Here is an 18,657-nt window from a genome sequence, read left to right on the forward strand (position 1 = left end):
GAATGTTTGATCGGGTAACTCTTTGGAGATGGTTGATTAAAATTCTATTCCCTGATACTGGTTTTTGATTTTGAGAAGAATTGCAGAAATGATTCTCTGAAGGCTAGTGTTCTGAAATTCTGGGATGCTGACTTTTGAGTGGCAGGACACTAGGACTCAAATGCGGTTTTGAGATTTTGATGTCTCTGTACTGTTCTCAGCTGCTGAAATAACTGAGATGGGCGTTCAATGTTACAATTGTACTGTCTCTCTCTGATGGTCTGTTGTTCAAGGTAATGACTGTTCAGTCTGTTATGATGCTGTCTGCAGTTGCTGGTTGAATCAGGGACAGTTGGGTCAGTTTCAGTTTTCAGTTGATGCAGATTGTCGCTGAGTTTGAATTATGATTTTCTGGCTTCCCTAAGACAGTCTCTGGGTACTCGGTGACAGTCTTGTTGGTTTTCCGGTAAGGTATTTGGTTTTTTGGCTATGGTTTCTGGTTTTCTGGCAACAGTGTCTGGTTTGCCGGTGACAATTTCTGGTTTTACGGCGACAATTCTCTAGTTTCCCGGTGGAGGCTTAAAATTTTTATTTGATTTTGCATCGTGATCTTACATGCTTTTACATGGCTCCTTTCACAGTTGGTTTTAGCCAAATATGGTTTTCTTTCTGACGTTGATTGAGCTCTTTTCAAAGGTAGCTTTTGTGCTTTTGTTGAGATACTTCTTCTTTTGACTTTGGAGTTGTTTAGATGGCCTTTGTGCCCTGGGTATGCTCAGGTTGAGTGTATATGCATTCTTTTGTTGATGGGGAGTTTGGTCTTCCCTTTCTCGGATATGCCCCGAGTTTCTGTACATATCCATTTTGATTTATAAAATTTACATTTACGGATTAGAAAAAAAAAAAAGGAAGAGGAAACCAAAAACTTAAAGTACGTGCAAATTCTCCCAATTTGTGGCCACCATACCTTCTATTAGGCATTATAATAGCTATAGTTTAAGAGACGAACCAAGCTATCTACTTTGCTTTGAAATCATTATCTTTTCAACAATACCTAAGAGTACAATATAATAGGACATCTTATTAATATACTCTCCTATACTCTGAGCTATAGACTAATAGAATCAAGTACCATTGATATCAAACTCCCCCAGTCCTAACAGTTTGAGGAGGGCGATCCAAAGCAATCTGTTGCTCATTTTATTTAAACACACAAAACACAATAATGCTTGAGCAAAGGGTAAGCTCATTCCCAAACAATTCGCCCCTCTTAAATGTCATGTCTTTAATTGGTATAAAAATTTGAAGCCTGAGTCCATTGGCAGATGGGATCCACTGAAACAAGAGTTTCTAAATAATTTTTATAGCTCTTGAAGTACTGTCAACATGTGCAAAAGCAACAAGAAGCGTTCAAAATCTAATTTCTATGATGTTTTTCATTGCCATTGCATTGATCTGCTAACATTTCGTGCTCTTTCAACTGGCATGAGGAGTGGGCACCCAAACAGCTTTCATTAGTTTTTTTTAAAAAAAATTGCATTCTTAGCCCACTGGTAGAAATGCTCAACCAAACCATCCAAATTGTCTAACATTGATATTCCACATCAAATCAGATGGTGAAAATTTCCACCAAAAAAAAAGTTGATGACCCTCAGAAGTTGGGTGAGGCACAAATCACACTATCATTTTACGATGATTCATGCCTTTCTCTATACAACTAGTGTGAAGGATTAATAACATATCGCCTGCTTGATACACAAACTTTGCGATTGAAACTTCTTATTAATATAACTTTGCCTCGATTTAAGGAAAAACAAAGAAATAAAGAATAGAACAAATTAGAGCTAAGAAGCTCTACAAGACTAGTAAGGAGCCTAAGAATACATTGATTAATAAATAATTTTACAATGGAAACCTTTCAAAAATCAAGGCTTTGCAAACAACAGAGTACAAGCAAAGAAACTCAAAGTTGCATTTGCTTAAAAAACATGAACAAGGATTACAATCGGTATATAAGAATTAAAATTGCAGTGCATAGTTATTTACACCAATAAAATGGAAACCAAAATAAAAAACTCACTTATCCTTTTCTTCATCTCTCCTGGGCACAGGAAGAAATATTTTCTATTTGCTCATTTGTTTGAAGAGAAAATATCTTGACAAAGCAGACAATCAAAAGGCAGTTCAAAAACTTTGGCCAACGTATCAAGATGGAACAATCGTGTTCCTCAAAGTGATATGCCCCTATATTTATCAGAATAGAAGTAAAAAAATTAACAAAGTGTTTATTTACAGAAATAAACCTATACTTTTTACAAATTTCTTTGAAAACAATATGGGGTGAGCACAAAACCGGTACAACCAATTAATTTCACACCTTGGAGAACTTTGTGTAGCAAAAAAATAAAATCATAACACAAAACTTGTTTGGCATATGCATCGCAAGGGAAACCACAACCACATCAACCACTTCTGAACCCAACCAACCCCCAAAATAGATAAATAAATGAGAATTCTTTAAGTCCAACAGTGATCAAATCCTCATGCTAGTACTGGCAAAAAGTAAACTTGTGAGGCATACTTCTATCTGTTTGGCTGTGGCATGATTGTCTTCAGCTTTCAAACTGCTTGGAAAGGAACACATTCACATGTTCACCTTCAGAACTTTCACCCATTGCTTGAATTTTTTGCGTGCAACTGTTCAATCAGTATTGCCTTCTCCTTTTGTATAATATCTATCTCAGATCTTAGCGTCTGCACCTCTCTGCTGAGACTATCTTCACCCTGCAGGAAGAAAGCCATAAAAAAAGGAATGATTAAAAAAAAAAACTGGATGCACATTTATGCAAATGAAAACAAAAGATAAGGAGAATACACAGGTCAAAGTAGAACAGGAAGATTTTGTATGAACAAACACTAAGAAGACAAAGACAATGATGAACACAAATCAACAGCCTTACGACTTATCCAATAGATCCAACTATCAACTCTTCTTTCCAATTAAATCAAACTGTTGCGTAGAGAGAGACTCATTTCCAGAAATGCACACAGAAAGTCCTCAGGTTACTAGAGCCCATTCTGTTCCATCTATTTCCTGCTATGAGCCCCAAACAAAAAGTAAATTCTCCATTGAGAGAGCCCGAAAGAAGATAAAAGAGCTCCTTTAAGATCAACAAACACATGAGAATTAACATATATTTTTCTAAATGGACCACCAAACAATGAATACTTTCACTCCACGTTATGAAGAGAGAAGAAAACATAAAAACCGAACCAAGAAAGAAAACAGAACTGATCTGCATGCATCATATTTACAAAGTCTCTACTGCTTAGAGTCCATGGAACTTGAGCAGTGATATATTTATTCCCTGCAGAAAATATTAAAATAATTACTGAAAAAATATTATTGAGAATCTAAACCAAAGTTTTAAGAAAATGGAGGTTCGAATTATGGGTCTAAATTTTATTTTTATTTTTCAGAGGATCTCACACTGTGACTAGGTGGCTTCAATAGAGATGACAACCATATATATTGAGATCCACCAAGCTACAAGGAAAAGAATAGGATATGACTAGTCGATTTCCGACCATCAAATTTATTCTATACTGCCAATAAATTTATACAGGAGACGCATCAAACCTCTGTACGAGTAAATAAAAAAAAAAAAATTATATTCAAAATTTTTACACAGGCAATCTTTTGGATGCTGATCTTCTAAGTGTCCTCAACTCTAAGTCTACAAAACTTATCATTTGGGTTGATTTCAAGAAACTTTTTTCAGCATCAATTGTAAGGCCACATATTCGGTTATCTTACACAGCCATAAGACATTCTCTTTCTGCTTCCCGTAGTGCCTCCAACTTGAACCAAATTATCCTATCATACAACTATTAAATATTTTGCATATGAAGACATTTAGCCACCAAGCATTCATCTCTCTCTGTACTTTACTTTGTGGTCATTCATCCACCTCAACAACTTCAATCAACTATTTTATAGCATTCGGCACTACAGGTCACACATGCATAAGAGCACTTCAAAGTTGGAATCTCAAGCAGAATTTAAGTACATGTTCTGCCATTAAGTTTCCAGCCACCCTTTCTTTTATAAAATATTTTATCTTTCTTGATGTTTACCATGTGGTGTGTATCAAGCAATTTAGAGGATGATTAAAAAAATGGAAAACATGGATGATGAAATATAACTGTGGAACACAATAGCAGCCGACCTGAAAAGATGGCATCACCCCAAGTAAATTATGTGCCAAACAGAATGGTCCATTATTGAATGACAAATCATTGAGATGTTAAGGGGTTAAAGCTTCATATCATCTCCTCTCGCTGGCTGAATTATTCACTTTCATGAGGCTACCGTGTAAGATAGACCTTCAAGCCTTCAATTTTCGGAGGAACTATGGAGAGCCAAACAAACATATGAGTTGAGGGCTGCAAATGAAGAAAGCAGCCTCCGTCTCAAGCTTGGTTTAGCTTATTATTATTTTTTATGAGCACAAGCTCACCTTGAGCTAAAAAAATTTGCCAGGTTGAGCTTGTTCATTTCAGCTTGTCAAGCTCATAAGCAAAGTACAAGCTTTTGACAAGCTGCTACAATAATTAAATTTTAAAAAGTTAATTCTTGATAATCAAACATTTGTTATATGACATAGGCCGAACTTAATGGGGAAAAAAAAAAGATAGGTAACGACTTGACATATCTAGCCTTTTCCTTTGAATTCCAGCCAATGTTGAATTGTAGAATACAGCCATAGAGGACTTCTGATAGCAATAAAAAGGCATACCTTAGACAATATAGGTCACCTGTCATATCTATGAATATTTTTTTAACAAAATAATAATAACAAATAAGATTGTGTTTTAAGATGAATTGCTTCACATAAAAGGATAAAAAAAGATATATATATATATATATATATATATGAATTATGAAGTGTTAAGAAGTATCTAAATGAGCTTTTACCAAGCTCCTTCATGAATGTTGACTGTGAATATATGCGAGTGATGCCACCCCTTTGAAAATTATGTTTATGTTTAACTTGTTCATCAAAGTTAAATGAACATAAACAAGCTTTTCTCATCAGGCCATATTATGTGGGAGGGACTTTATACTCCCCAGAAACCAGCAGCATGAGTACAGGATCACAAAAGCTAATTACTGCTACTTCAATCCAAAACCATCCCTTTGAATCTAAAGAAGGAAACAACAGTAGAAGGAAAGAAAATAATCTTCCATGAAAAATTCAAATATCAACATTTAATTGGATTTCAACACAGGAAATGAGAAATATTGTTTGATAAAACACCAATGCTGTGGTTATTACACCAATAATATCAAGAATAAAAGTACATATCAATAGTGATTTGTGATGCATCAATAATAATACTTGGACAATTTAATATCAATACCACAAATCTGTAGATACATTACTCAGTCATAGATATGTAAATCTAGGATATATAGGTAAAAGTATTGACATTTCAAAATAAGATAAGGGAGGGGCTGTTGGGAATTCTGGTGTGGAACCGTCGGCAGCAGCACCTCCCCATGCAGCCTATGTTGACATTGAAGAATGGTGGCCACCTGCTCTGCAGACTTTGCTGAAATTGCAAGCCACCGTCTTTGATTTTTCACTCTCCCCTTGTGTATATATATATGTGAGAGAGCTGTGATGCACTGTGCTGTGTAGATGTGAGTGTGGAGTTGTGCGCAGGGTGTGCTGCATGTGAGAGTAAGCTGTGTGTGTGCAGCAGTGAGTTGTGAGAGGTGTGTGTGGGTTGCAGAAAATTGTGTGTGCTGTGTAGCAATGTGAAGGTGTGCTGTGCGTGTGAGTGTATGAAGCTGTGAGTTGTGTGTGTGAAGGAGAGGAGAGTGCAGAGAGTTGCAGTAAGAGAGAGAGAGACAGAAGTGTGAGACAGAGAGAGTAGAGTTGAGCAGTGTGGCTCCTCCTCCTTGTATTTTTCTTCCCAGTTTATAGTGCAGTAGTGTGTGCTCTGTGGACGTAGGTCAAATTCGACCGAACCACGTAAATCCGGTGTTCCAGTGTGGATGTGTTTGTGATTTTTCTTCGTGTGTGATTATTGCTCCAGGTTTAATCTCCCAACAGGGGCGACTCAGATGGTATGGACACTTGCAACATAGGCCACATAGTGCACCTGTGAGGAAGAGTGACTTAGCTACTGGGGGGGCAGTAGAAGGGGTAGGGGTAAACCTAAAATAACTTGGGAGGAGATAGTGAATAAGGATTTAATATCCTTGAATCTATCAAAAGAAATGGTCCATAATTGCATAAATTGGTGGAAAAAGATTCATATAACCGACCCCACCTAGTGGGACTAAGGCTTAGTTTTGTTGTTATTGTTGTAACAAATTCAGCAATGCACGTGCATAGCATACTTTGGCCAGTCATTGTTTAGATGCACATAATTAAAAACACCAGAATGCACACAGGCATGGACACACAAACACACACAAAATAATCTTAAAACAAAGTTTGAGCAGAAAGCAATATTATGAATTGCTTCACTTACTTCGTATAATTCTCTACTATCGTATTCAGTGCCTGAAACACAAGAAAGCTCTGTGGTAGACACATGTGGCAGCAACACATCAGCATTAATCCTGTTGTATTTCAGTAGTGCACCTACAGCTCCTAAGAAACCTTCATGTTGTAAAAATACAGCTTGCATTTGACCTTTGGACCTTACAAAAAAGGGGGAAAAAACATGGGAACACAGAACAGTGAATCAGCTAGTACTTCTATAAAGAAAACAAAAGGAATGCTTGGTTGGTAATAGACTTTGAAAAGGCATTGGACATTCAAAAGTCTCACTTCATAGTCCATGGAAAAGTGATTAGTATCACATCCTTACCAGTAATTAAGCCCGTATGAAATATTATCCATTGTGAAGCCATTCCTGCGTATGTATGAACCTCCAAAATAGATCTTCTTAAGCCCCAAGAGGGCAGCTACAAGGTAGGAGATCTGAAATTTATTAAAAAGGCAATAACAATGATTAAAGAACCAAAAAAGTAGAATAAATAAATACATATTTACATAGCTTTGTTGAACATTTAAGCTTGAAAAGATCATAAAAAAGAAAAGAAAGCAAAGAAGAAAAGGGAAGGATGTCTCAACCAACTCTAAATGTTAATTCAACAAAAAATTGATTAAAAGTAGATATAAAAACCCTACATAGGATATGACAATTCCTAAGTTTAAAAAAAATAATTAAATGAAACAAATAAAGGGAAAAAAAATACCCCACAGACTAGGCCCCCATACTCTAGGTCAAATTTTTAACACAGTATATGAAAGATAAAAGAAAAATAAGGGCTCATTTAGTTGTGGAAACATTTTAAATTTGAAAATTTTTAGTTTTCTAAAGAAATAAAAAATTTTAGCTTTTTAAAAAACTTTTAAGATCCGTATTAAAATAGTAGAAAATAAAGAGTCTCTTTAATGTGCAAAAAAAATTTTCATTTTTTATTTCTAGATTTCAAAATAATCACATAAAGGACAATTTATTTTCCAATTTTTCCAAATTTATATAAGGTAATATTTACAATCATGGATTTTGGGGCTTGAATTTGGGTCTGTGGATTTAGAAAAAACTCTATATATAATCCACAAAAATTAAAGTCCAAGATCTGATTTTCATGCTCCCATATGCAAAGTAAGAGTTAGAAATCTAGAAAATTAATGAAAAGAAGTTTTTCAACTTTTCTATATAGACTTTGAAAACTAGAAAACAAGGTGGCATTTTTGTATTGAAAAGTTAGAATTGAAAAATAAAACTATTTCCACAAGCAAATGGTGCCAAAACAGTTTATTGTTGTCCATTTGTTTCATACAAATGTTGCGAAAATGAAAAATTAACTTGTAATTTTTTGAAAAACTAAAATGGAAAATGAAATTTTTTTCCATAACTAAACGGCCCCTAATTATTACATTTCCATAATTTCTTGGGGGACAACAAAGTCCATTTCTAACAATTTTCTTTCAACACCACAAGCACGTATGCGCTCACATAAACACCCACTCCAGGAAATTTGAAGTCATTCCTTCCTCTCTCTTTTGGCAGAGTAGATTTTTTTTATTGTTTCCCTTTGGCCTCTTGGATACTCTGGGGTGTTTCTTTGTTTGATTGGCAAAGCATGGGGCAGCTCTTTTTATTTGCATTTGTTGGTTTTGTACCCTTTCCTCAATAAATTTCTTTTTCTATCTAGACTACAAACGGTGAGTGCATTATTTTTTAGTCAACATTTCTATTTTGAAGTTATAATCTGGACTGATAAAGCAACAAGCCCACACTCATGATAAAATTTTCAACAAGATATACTGAGTTTCAATTGAGATTTTACTATTCTTCATGCCCATAATCTGTTGCTAAGGATTCAATGTGAAACTAATGTGGTCTGTTCATGATAACCCAGGTCACATGCATGCATACTTTATGCATTTATTACCTTTCAAAAAACAGGGAAATAACGCCAACATTTATGAAGTTATTGACAGAGGAGTATGATCTGGTATTGTTCGCAAATGATAATGAATATAAGTTTCAAATATATGGTTTTTGCTTCTAACATTTGATATCCATTGGAGGACTGCAAAGCCACTTTCTTATTATAATATGAATTCAAGCAACATATACAAAATTAAATTAACAATTGCTGCAAAATTAATGATCATTCTCCATGAAACTTATATTTCTCCCATGTAGATGACATAAATTAAGTAGACTCATTACCAGTAAATTGTGTATAGACTCGAAGGAAAAATAAAAGAAAATAAAGTTTGCATACGCAATCAGGGTAAACTTTCCCAACACAATTGCTTGGTCATCCTTTTCTCACTGATTAAGATGTTAACAATGGGTGGTTACCTGTGCTATATGGTATGTAAAATCTCTTAAAAGAGTGGCTGCAAGATCCTCAACTTTGTATTCTGAAAGCTTTCTACTGCTGTTGACCTTCCCAAAGCTAGAAGCAATGGCAGAGGGTGAAAGATTATGCTGAAAAAATTGAAGCAAATCATATAATTATTAATCCAGTAAACACATTAAGGGGAAATTAAGATGGCAGTTAAATAAAGGAGCAAGGAAGATCAAATAGATTATCCACTAAGAAAAATTTCCTTTTCCATTGCATTAACCAAACATCAGATATAACCTCAAAGATGTAGATCTAAGCGAAAATGAAATGAAATAAGCAACCCCATGCTTTATTTTATCATTCTTAAAATAATCCAGGAGTCAGGAAAGCTATTTTCTCTAACAATCGTAGGAATATGCTCCAGGTCAGTTTATAATTGTCCGATAGTAATCAATCTGGCTAGAACAGTTTTGGGTTGGGGGAGTAATGGAGTATGCTTAAACACATTAAAAGTTACAACCTAAGGGGACAAGAAGCCCACCTGAAAGAAAAAAAAAAACAGAAACAAAAAAAAAAAATCAAAATAAGAAATTAAAATAAAAATAAAAAATAAAAATAAAAGAATAGTACACCTAACCAAGAAAACCCTTTCAATCCCTTTCTGTCATAATTCACCGAGAACTTTAAATTTGCTAGCTCCCTCTAACCCTCCTTCACTTTGTACTTGCCCCCTATCAAAGCACACTTCAATTCCACCAGCATCACGCATTTTTAAATCCAGTTTATCCATTATATCTTGGGCTTCTGTGTCCTTCCTAGAAATCACCTCCACTGGTGTAGGTAAAATTCCATCGTTGCATGCAGTTTATTATCCAAACCATTGTTCTCAAAATAGGAACCCCCTCCAATCCTTCCAACAGGGCAGGATGTACATATGATAGGTCCCCGAGAAACATCACAGGAATCAAAAACGTATCCATATTGTTCCCAAATCTCATCCAACAGAAAACCACCATCACAGTCAATAGGTTCCCAAGAACATCACAGGAACCAAAAACATATCCGTATTGCTCCGGAATCTCATCCAACGTCAAACCACCACCACAGTCAAAATCATTGATGTTATTACTATCGTTATCTGAAAAATCTCCCCATTTCCTAGCCTCCTTTCTTTTGCTAACTCCATCACTTGCTATATCCTTCCTCTTAGCAAGTTTATCTTCCACAATGCTCAACTCTCCTTCAGAATCTCTCCTCATAACTCTCTGGAATGCTCTCTCTTTGCTTCATATAATTTCCTCATTCACACCCATTGATAGCAACCTTGCCATGTGCATACAACTTAGGACCCTTGCATTTTTCAGAATTAAATCCTGAAACACCAGATTTCCTATCCAATCCAGCTTCTTCTTTTTATCCTGGAGACACCAGCCTCTAATCCCTATGCAAAACCAGAATCAACGGACAATTTGACACTTAATTATTATCATCATTTTCATCACGAACTGTTTTCAAAACCAAACTAAAAATCATCCTGAATATGCTCTGCATGTAGATTCATTCTATATTTATTTTGGAGATCTGGAGAGAGATTTTGTATTTCATTAACATCTTGCTGAATACCCACATATCCCATATAAAAGTTTGGCTAGGATAGTGGGCTTGTTCAGTAACAGAGTTGTGCAAGGGAAGGGCCTGATCACCCATATCCTTGAACTTCCTTTTCAGATACGAGGCCCATCTGTGAAAGCCCCTGTTTATGAGAGCCTGCTTTTGAACTAGAGAAAAGCCCATAGCATTCTTGTCAAAACATTGGGCCTGTTCTATTAATGGCCCAATTTTGTTAAAAAAGAAACACCACCTTTCTCACAAACCTGGCCCACATCCAAGATGAATACCAGACAACCAGGCCCATATTTTGTAGCCTTGCCATCCCCTATTACAACCCTAGCCACCTCTGCAATATTAGCAGCAACCACCAGAACCCTTGTTCCTTGCACCTTACAGTTCAATCATTGTGCCATTCGTATGACTGTACTGCACTCTAGTTTACACTACAATGACAATGAACTAGAAAAAGCTTGTGTTTCTTTTTGAGTTTCTTTCAAACATGCTTAAAATACATTCTCAGAATTAGTTTGATTCAGGAATTAGCTTTATCAAGGTTTTTCAGCTATTAGAAGGTTGAGATCTTCTCTGAGGACAGTGAATACTCAACTAAAATTTGTAACTTCAGATCTTTATTTAAGATTGTATGATTGCTTCATTTCTTCTTCTTCCTTTTCTATTCTTGTTCTCCTCCTCCTTTTTCTCCTTGTTTAAACTCCTCAGTTCTCCTCCTGTTCTTCTTAATTTGTCTTTTCTTTATATTATTTCTAAAGCTAGGACACCACAAACTTCCCCTGCAACCATCAAAATAATCCTCTATTAGACTTCATAGGTCCAAGCATAAACCAAGTTCTAAATCATAGTGTTGAATTTCAATAAATCAAGCAATCATCCATAATATGCTTAATTTTAGAACTTAAGTACAGAACTTATCATACTATCAATAAATATATGACATATTCATGGAATTTATGAACTGAGAGTAATCTAAAATTTCCTCTCACAGGTAAACAAGGCAATTGAAAATATAAGAAGCTGATATTTTTAGAATGAAACCATTTCAAAGCCCCATTTCTAAGGATCTAATCAAAAGCACCAAAGCAAAAACTGAAATAAGTTCATAGACACACGTAGACAAGCATGCAACATAGGAAAATTGATGACATTGCAATACTTTGAGGAGAAAGAGTGAATAATGTTACAGGGATTTGTAAAAGAGAGATACATATGGGATTTCTTTCCATGTGTATTATGATTTACTAACTATGTTTAGTTTGCAAAGCTCTCCTTCCCTATCAAAACCTGGGGAACATGAATGCTTGATAGGAATTTGATACAATTGTATAAATAAATAAATAAATAAATATATGTACACATAAATTAAAGCAGAACCAGTAGAGAACTAGCTGTTGCAAGGCTGCCACATGGCTCAGATATTAAATGCTTGCATTAAATCATTATATATAAAAGTACAAACAGTCTCAATCATTTTTATGGACAAACATATCATTGTTTTTGATAGTAAAACGAAAAATTCCTAACAAAAATTAATTTCTATACTATATATAGAAGTATGAATAGAGTAAATAAATTTGTAGATAAAAAGCATCCTAATTTTTAAATGCAAGGCTAAACATTCCGAAAAGAAACAAACTTTCATAAATTAAATGCTGTTATGGTTGAAGATTGACAGCCTATTGTCACGGACTTTGAAATTCCAACACTTCCTTCCTGGCACTTAAAACACTCTCAGACGGCTTTGAATGCTAAGTCAACCTTAATCTAGCCAAACCAGCTCAAAAAGTAATGAATGAAAGAATTAGGAGAGTGATGTGAGTAAGAAGACTCTAATAGCTTGGATGCTCACAGATGATATTTCTACATCTATTTATACTATTACACTTCCCTAACCAATGGTGGAAATTTTGATCCTATGATTTACAACAAGCATCTAGAATGGTCCTTGGAAATATTTACAACTTTCTTAATTTTCCATAATAACAACATTTTCTACATCATTTCCAAGAAATTTCTAGAAATTATAATAGTTACATATAATAATTATATTCTTCTAGATTTTTCTCCAAGAAGATTCTAGAGACAAATCCACCTAAGTCTCCACGTAATACCCACAAGCATTCACATGGGACCACATTGTTAACGAGTAGGCGAGTTGTGACATTCTCCCCACCTATCCGTTAACATCATCATTGTAACTTTTTCTTGGGAGTCTTAATGTTCTCAACTTGATTCACTATCGGGGTTGTCCCTTCAACTTCACCAAGTACTCCACATAGGTTCATATGATCTCCTAATTAGGAATGACCCAATGAGCAAAGACACAGTCCACCTTCTTGTCATAAGAAGTAGTTATGAATTTGGGAGCCCTCTTTGAATACCCTTGGCTTGGGTCTTCCATGTTGGCATGATATGGATTGAGTAAGCTTACATGCAAAATAGGATAGATCCTGAGGTAGCTTCACTTGGAAGGTCACTTTGCCAACCCATTGAATGATAAGAAAAAGGTCCTTTACACCTCGTAACCCCTTGTGTAACTTCTTGAATGCTCCAGCTTGGTAGAAGGAGCTTCACCAAGACAAGCTCCCTTCTTGATATTCGTCACCATCTCTTATATGCCCATTTCTTCATCTTCTTAGCTGCCAAGGTCAAAATGATTTGTCGATATCAATTTGCTTATGCTAGGCTTTGACAAATTTGTGAGCCGCTGGACTATTGCTTATACACCCTATAGTGATGGTATCGAGAACAGTTGTTCAATTGTTGTCCCGTGGCTACCAAAAAAAGGCTCCCATGTGCAGACAGACTTCTTTGTTAGTTATAGGTGAATTGAGCTATATCAAGCAACTTTTCCCAATCCTTTTAGTTAGCACTCACCTCAAATATAACTCCAATAAGCATTAAGCCTTTTGGTTTGGCCATTAGTTTGTGGATAAAAGCTTGTGGAGAAGTTAAAATTCAAACCGATGAGCTGGAAGAGTTCCATCCAAAATTGCCCCATGAATCTTCCATCCCAATCACTTACTAAGATAATCAGAACTCCTGAACAATTAAGCACATTCTTTAAAACATATATATAAATCACTTCTTCAACGGGCAGGTATAAACACCTATATAGGGTAATATTCCATGAGCACCATCAACAGAGCCACCTCACCACACCGTTTCCCAAGGCATAATTTTATATTGCACGCTATACCATAGATGGGCTTGGCCTAAAAGTTCACTACCTTAAGCCACCCTTGCTTCTTGGGATATTTGATCCCAAGTCGTTCCCTCGATGAAATTGTTGGAAGTATCCATATCCATCAAGGCACCAGTCTCCAACTTGTTCACCATAGTCTTCACTTACATGTGGCTTTTATTCTCACTCATGGGCAGCTCAAATTTCACCTTGATGGCATTCAATAGTTGTAATGAACTGATTTGTGTCTCCTCTTCTTGCTGATTACGCTCCTCTTCTTGAAACAAGTTGGAGAGTTTGCTCCTCTTAGGGCACTCCATGGCTAGGTGAGGGGCTTCATAAAGGAAGCAAGTGAATGCTGGTTTGTCACCACCACCCATGTTTCCATTATTCGTCTTGTCTTGCTTGAGGATGGCTTGTGAGTCCCCTCCTTGGCTAGACTTCCATTGTCTCCTCCACCTTTTCCCTTATTGTTCTTTGACCCCTAGTACTTGGATTGGTCATTCTTAAATTCCACAAGAGATACCGCTACTACTATTGCTGCAGCAAGGTCTTGCGCATGTCGCCTTTGTAGTTTCAAATTTTTAATCTAGCCCAAGGTTGTAGGCCATTAATGCAAGCAAAGGGAAATTATTTCTCAAGCATGTCCAAGATTTCAAGCAAGAACTCAGAGAATTCTTTCACAGAATCCCGAGCATCCCCTTTATGGGTGAGCCGTCCAAGCTTGCCATGAGCTTTGTGCTCCATGTTTTGAGAATAAAATTGCTTCTTGATATCCTTCTTGAAGTCATCCTAAGTGTTGATGATGCAAGTTCCTTACTCTCTATGTTTGAAATATCTCCTCCTCCACCATACTAGGGTGGAGTCAAAAATAAAGAGGTGCGGTCTTAATCTTCTTTTTTTTTATTTCTTATTAAAAGGCATCATGGAGATGCAACCCATGTACAAACAACAATAAACACAAGTGTGTCAACTAAAGACAAACCACCATGCCATCTAGTAATAGTAGTAATCTAGAAGTTTTTAAAAACATACAAGGGCATTGTTGTTCCTTTGAAAGCTCTCTAATTCCTTGCCCTCCACAAAACTAAAGTATGTCCAAGGGAATGAGGGACAAGGCTTTCTTCCTCTCCTTACCAGTGAGGATTCCTTTCGTAGCCCATAACTCTCCTTCCACTATTCTAGCAATAGTCCACTAATGTTTGATTAAGGAAACAACCAAGTTCCACAAGGTTCAGTCCCAGGAATAGTGCAAAAGGATGTCATCAATAGTTTCTGCACTATGAAAATACAAGAAGCGTGCCCCTTTTTTTGAAGGTCATGTAAGAATTTTCTAAAGAGTTGCCTCCCATGCAAAGAAAGAAGCTTTTGTAGGGGATCTTGTTTTCAAGATGAGTTTCCAAAAAAAATTATAACAAAGGGCACGGTATTGATCTTCTTAGAATCCTCCCTCATGCCCACAACCTCAAATATTGTTCAAGTCTCCATAAGAAATTATCATTATCAAGTTCTTTCCCAGAGCCACCATAATATTTGGCAGTGGAACATCAATTTTAGATGTCACACAAATAGTAACATTACCTTGAATTATCACAGTCTTATAAAGGGACCAATCCACTTTGACATCCTTGATTTCTTCCTTCGAGGCCACAGGATCGACTTGGAGTTACCCCTGGTTGGTTCCTTGATGAATCCATCATGGAATTAAGGAGGCCTTGCATCTTCCCATGAAGCTTATCATCCCCCAACTTGAGCCCTTCGATGCCCGACCTTTAAACAGTTGTTCAGTCCGAAGAAACTCAATCCATTGATTCAAATGTTTTGTCTCAAACATCGTAACATGTAGGAGCCCGCCAAGACTGACACTCTATTGTATTCCCATCTGAAAGGATGTCATTCTGCCCTTTTGTACATCTCTTGTTGTGCCTTGAAAGATACACTACTTTGACAAGAGTTCCTGTAGTTGATAATCACTACTATAAACTGATTTATGCTGAAACAATATGCGAAAGAAAAAAACTAGACAGTAAAGATATTTTAGCATAACAAAAGTTTCCAATGGGTAAACTTCAACAAATTGAAAGTGAAAAGATTCACTTCAAAGTTTAAAAGCTCCAATAAAATGATCATAACATTTCTACCAGAAAAAAAAATTAAAAAAAAAAAGATAATATGTTTCCAGTTAAATAGTTAAATATCCAATGATAATTTCAAAATATTAAAAGTGACAAAACCTCTTTCAAAGTTTAAGGGCTCCCATTAGAGTGATCATACAATTTTCTCCCTCAAAAAATTGAAGGGAAAAAAAAAAGGTAATTCATTTACATTAAAATGCAAAGTAGGCACAAAACGAAATAAAATAAATAAAATAAAATATGTGGGTTATAAAAAGTTAACTAATTAAACTCTCAAATTTCAATCTGTTTACTAGTAAAATTACAGTACCAAGACTAAATCCAGTTTTAAAAAATGGTGTCCCATATTCTATATACAAATTGTGGCATCCCACATATTCCATATTCAAATTGATAAACTATCTATAATACTTCACAAATTCTAATCTAATTCTTGCAGCATATGTGTCTTTAAAAAGCAATATTCTAAGCAGAAATACAAGTGGAACCTCCAATGTCTAATGATATGAGAGAGTTCTCAAATGGAAGTTTGGGAAGAAGAACTTGTGGATCCAGCTTACGAAATTTTTGATGAGCCATAACTCCATTGCGTTCAAATTCGCATTGATGCTTTGAGTTTTCCATTTTCAACACCTGTAAGAGACCGTAAGGCTTAGTTATCATGCTCAAAATCAACATAACAGTGAACAGAGACCAAGAAGTACTTATTATGGATTCAACTTCCAATCATTCTACAAAAAGATAATAAAATACAATAATACAATTGGGCAAATGGTTTCCAGCAACTGGCATCATTAGGGAAGTATAACACATACATCCAAAATCTTCCATGTATTACCTTCAAAAGAAGATATTAGCCATGTCAATGAGATCTCTTAAAATCCAATTGTAATTAACAAGATAGTTCTAAAGTCTCTTACACTGCATTTGGGAACATGAGTTCAATTCATGGATTTGAAATTATGAGAATTTACACAAATCGCAACAGAAAATCATGTTGAATTTTGTCGAATTCCACACATACTCAAATACAAGCCCATTACGGCTGAAACTACTTATCCATGCCACTTAATATACTTAACTACGCCTTAATTCCAACTCCTTTCCTTGACGTTGCCCACATGATTTTTTTTTTGCCATCCACATGAAATGCAGAAGAAACTTACATTTATATTAGTAGAGGCAAGAATGTACTTGCTGTAAATGAGTGTTTATGTGACAAAATAGCACCTTCCAACAATCAATGACCATGGCTGACCCATAATTCATTGACTAATGTGAATATCAATTTTTTAGCGATAAAAACGATGAATTTATCACACAGAAACATGGGCTTCGTTCAATCCAGCTTCAGAATCCACAACAGGTCAAGCATTTTTGGCAACTACCTGATAAAAAAGGAAAGCATGTTTGGCAACGATAAGAGTTGCCTCATTGGCATTTCTACATGCAAGAGATACGCAAACGCTTCGAATAATTCCTCAAACGACCTGCATCTCCAGCAAGCCAGCCACACGATACAGGGGGGGGGGGGGGGTGGGGGGAGAGAGAGAGAGAGAGAGAGAGAGAGAGAGATGGGATTTATTGAATGGATAGATTTAAGGCAAAATAAACGACCGTACACGGCTGTCTACCCTCCAATTTATTCGCTGAGGAGGAAACTGCGGTGCTGAACGGATCGGAGACTGGATGCCGTCACCGGCTGCCGTCTAAAAATCGCAATTAATAGCATAAAAAATGGATTGCGGCTTATCAGATTGTGAATGGAATAATTCGCTTTTTGGACAAGTTTGAAATTGCAGATTTGAATTCGCTAAATTTAGTTAAAATGTAATATCAAATTACACTAACCTGCAATTCCAGCTTATAGGAAACATTCGAGACGCGAGACCAAAAACCGAAGCTCCCTCCTCGGAACGAAATTCATCGAAATAGTAAGACAAATAGTCTCTGGCATTAGCTCAAATTATAATCAACTTCAATCAGTTTCTCCTCAAAGTTCATGGAAAATTTGAAGTTCCTGGAAATTTTGATTGAAGTTCATAAACAGCGAAATGCTATCAACATTTTTGGCACGGCTGATTGAAATTCATGGAAAATTGAGCTCATACCAGAACCCTTAAATCTATTGGCTCGATGCTCATCGCCTGCGAACCTGGGCACCGAAGGCAGTTTCATTGTTAACCGGTGCAAGCTCCTGAGCTTTCCTTCATAAAACAGAAGAGTAACACTGCCACTGTAAAACAAATGGTAATGTAAATTATAACAAACTTATACTATTAAGAAAAAAATATAAAATATATATCTTTAAATTTATTATGAAAATATTTATTTTTTATATTTTGTAGTAAATGAATATCACACAAAATTTGGGCAAATAATTTTTTTTAGGATATTTGTTATCAAAGATGTAGAAAAATAAATAGGAAAATAAATAAATAAATAGACACGAGACAGAAATTTACATTGTTCGATTATGCCTACTCTACGGGCAAATGGGATTAAAACTTCACTATCACGGGAGGAATTACAATATGATATGGAACCGGCCTTATACAAAATATCGGAACCGATCTTTTACAAGATATCTTTATCTTCTCTTTATCTTTCCTCTTCTTTCTATATAACCTACTTACTTCAAGTATACAAGTAAGTATTTTGTTTTATCAATTAGTTTTTCATTCTATTTTTCTGTTTCTTTTGTTTTCTTTCTTTTCTATCTTCTTCCTCTGGTTATATATACAGAGGTTGTTTCAGTTTGTAAAAGCATCAGAATGAGAAATAACAGAAAGTTAATTTTCTTCATTGTTTTTGTATTCAATCTACTACACACTCTGTTT

General features: G+C 35.6%; 1 protein-coding gene across 15 annotated transcripts; it reads right to left on the reverse strand.

The window, feature by feature from the left end:
* Nucleotides 1–2,162: 2,162 nt before the first annotated feature.
* LOC131151268 (pantothenate kinase 1-like) lies at nt 2,163–18,069 on the reverse strand. 15 transcript variants are annotated; one of them, XR_009135708.1, is made up of 9 exons: nt 17,929–18,062; nt 17,669–17,837; nt 17,440–17,526; nt 16,378–16,450; nt 15,264–15,639; nt 8,884–11,274; nt 6,868–6,980; nt 6,526–6,697; nt 2,163–2,763 (listed from the first exon to the last, which is right to left on the reverse strand). XR_009135708.1 is itself a non-coding variant. In XM_058102531.1 (8 exons), the coding sequence occupies exons 4-8, from the start codon at nt 16,402–16,404 to the stop codon at nt 2,647–2,649; spliced, it is 558 nt and encodes a 185-aa protein (XP_057958514.1). In that variant the 5' UTR covers nt 16,405–16,450; nt 17,440–17,526; nt 17,669–17,837; nt 17,929–18,062; the 3' UTR covers nt 2,163–2,646. The 15 variants fall into 15 exon arrangements, 7 of the variants coding, with proteins under 7 accessions (XP_057958514.1, XP_057958510.1, XP_057958522.1 ...); XR_009135705.1 differs by having other exon boundaries at nt 8,884–9,012; nt 16,984–17,526; nt 17,929–18,040; XR_009135709.1 differs by having other exon boundaries at nt 6,526–6,689; nt 6,868–6,964; nt 8,884–9,012; nt 16,984–17,526; nt 17,669–18,030.
* Nucleotides 18,070–18,657: the final 588 nt, after the last annotated feature.

Source organism: Malania oleifera, chromosome 1, assembly GCF_029873635.1.
Source record: "Malania oleifera isolate guangnan ecotype guangnan chromosome 1, ASM2987363v1, whole genome shotgun sequence".
Taxonomy (NCBI): Eukaryota; Viridiplantae; Streptophyta; class Magnoliopsida; order Santalales; family Ximeniaceae; genus Malania; species Malania oleifera.

Bases quoted from the DNA above. Each gene is read 5' to 3' on its own strand.
- LOC131151268 (XM_058102535.1), bottom strand. From the start codon at position 16,404: ATGGAGTTATGGCTCATCAAAAATTTC. The intron at 9,013-16,377 runs GTAAGCTGGATC...CAATTTTTTCAG, and splicing joins TATGGCTCATCAAAAATTTC to CATAATCTTTCACCCTCTGC. The intron at 6,981-8,883 runs GTAACCACCCAT...AATAAATTTCAG, and splicing joins TTACATACCATATAGCACAG to ATCTCCTACCTTGTAGCTGC.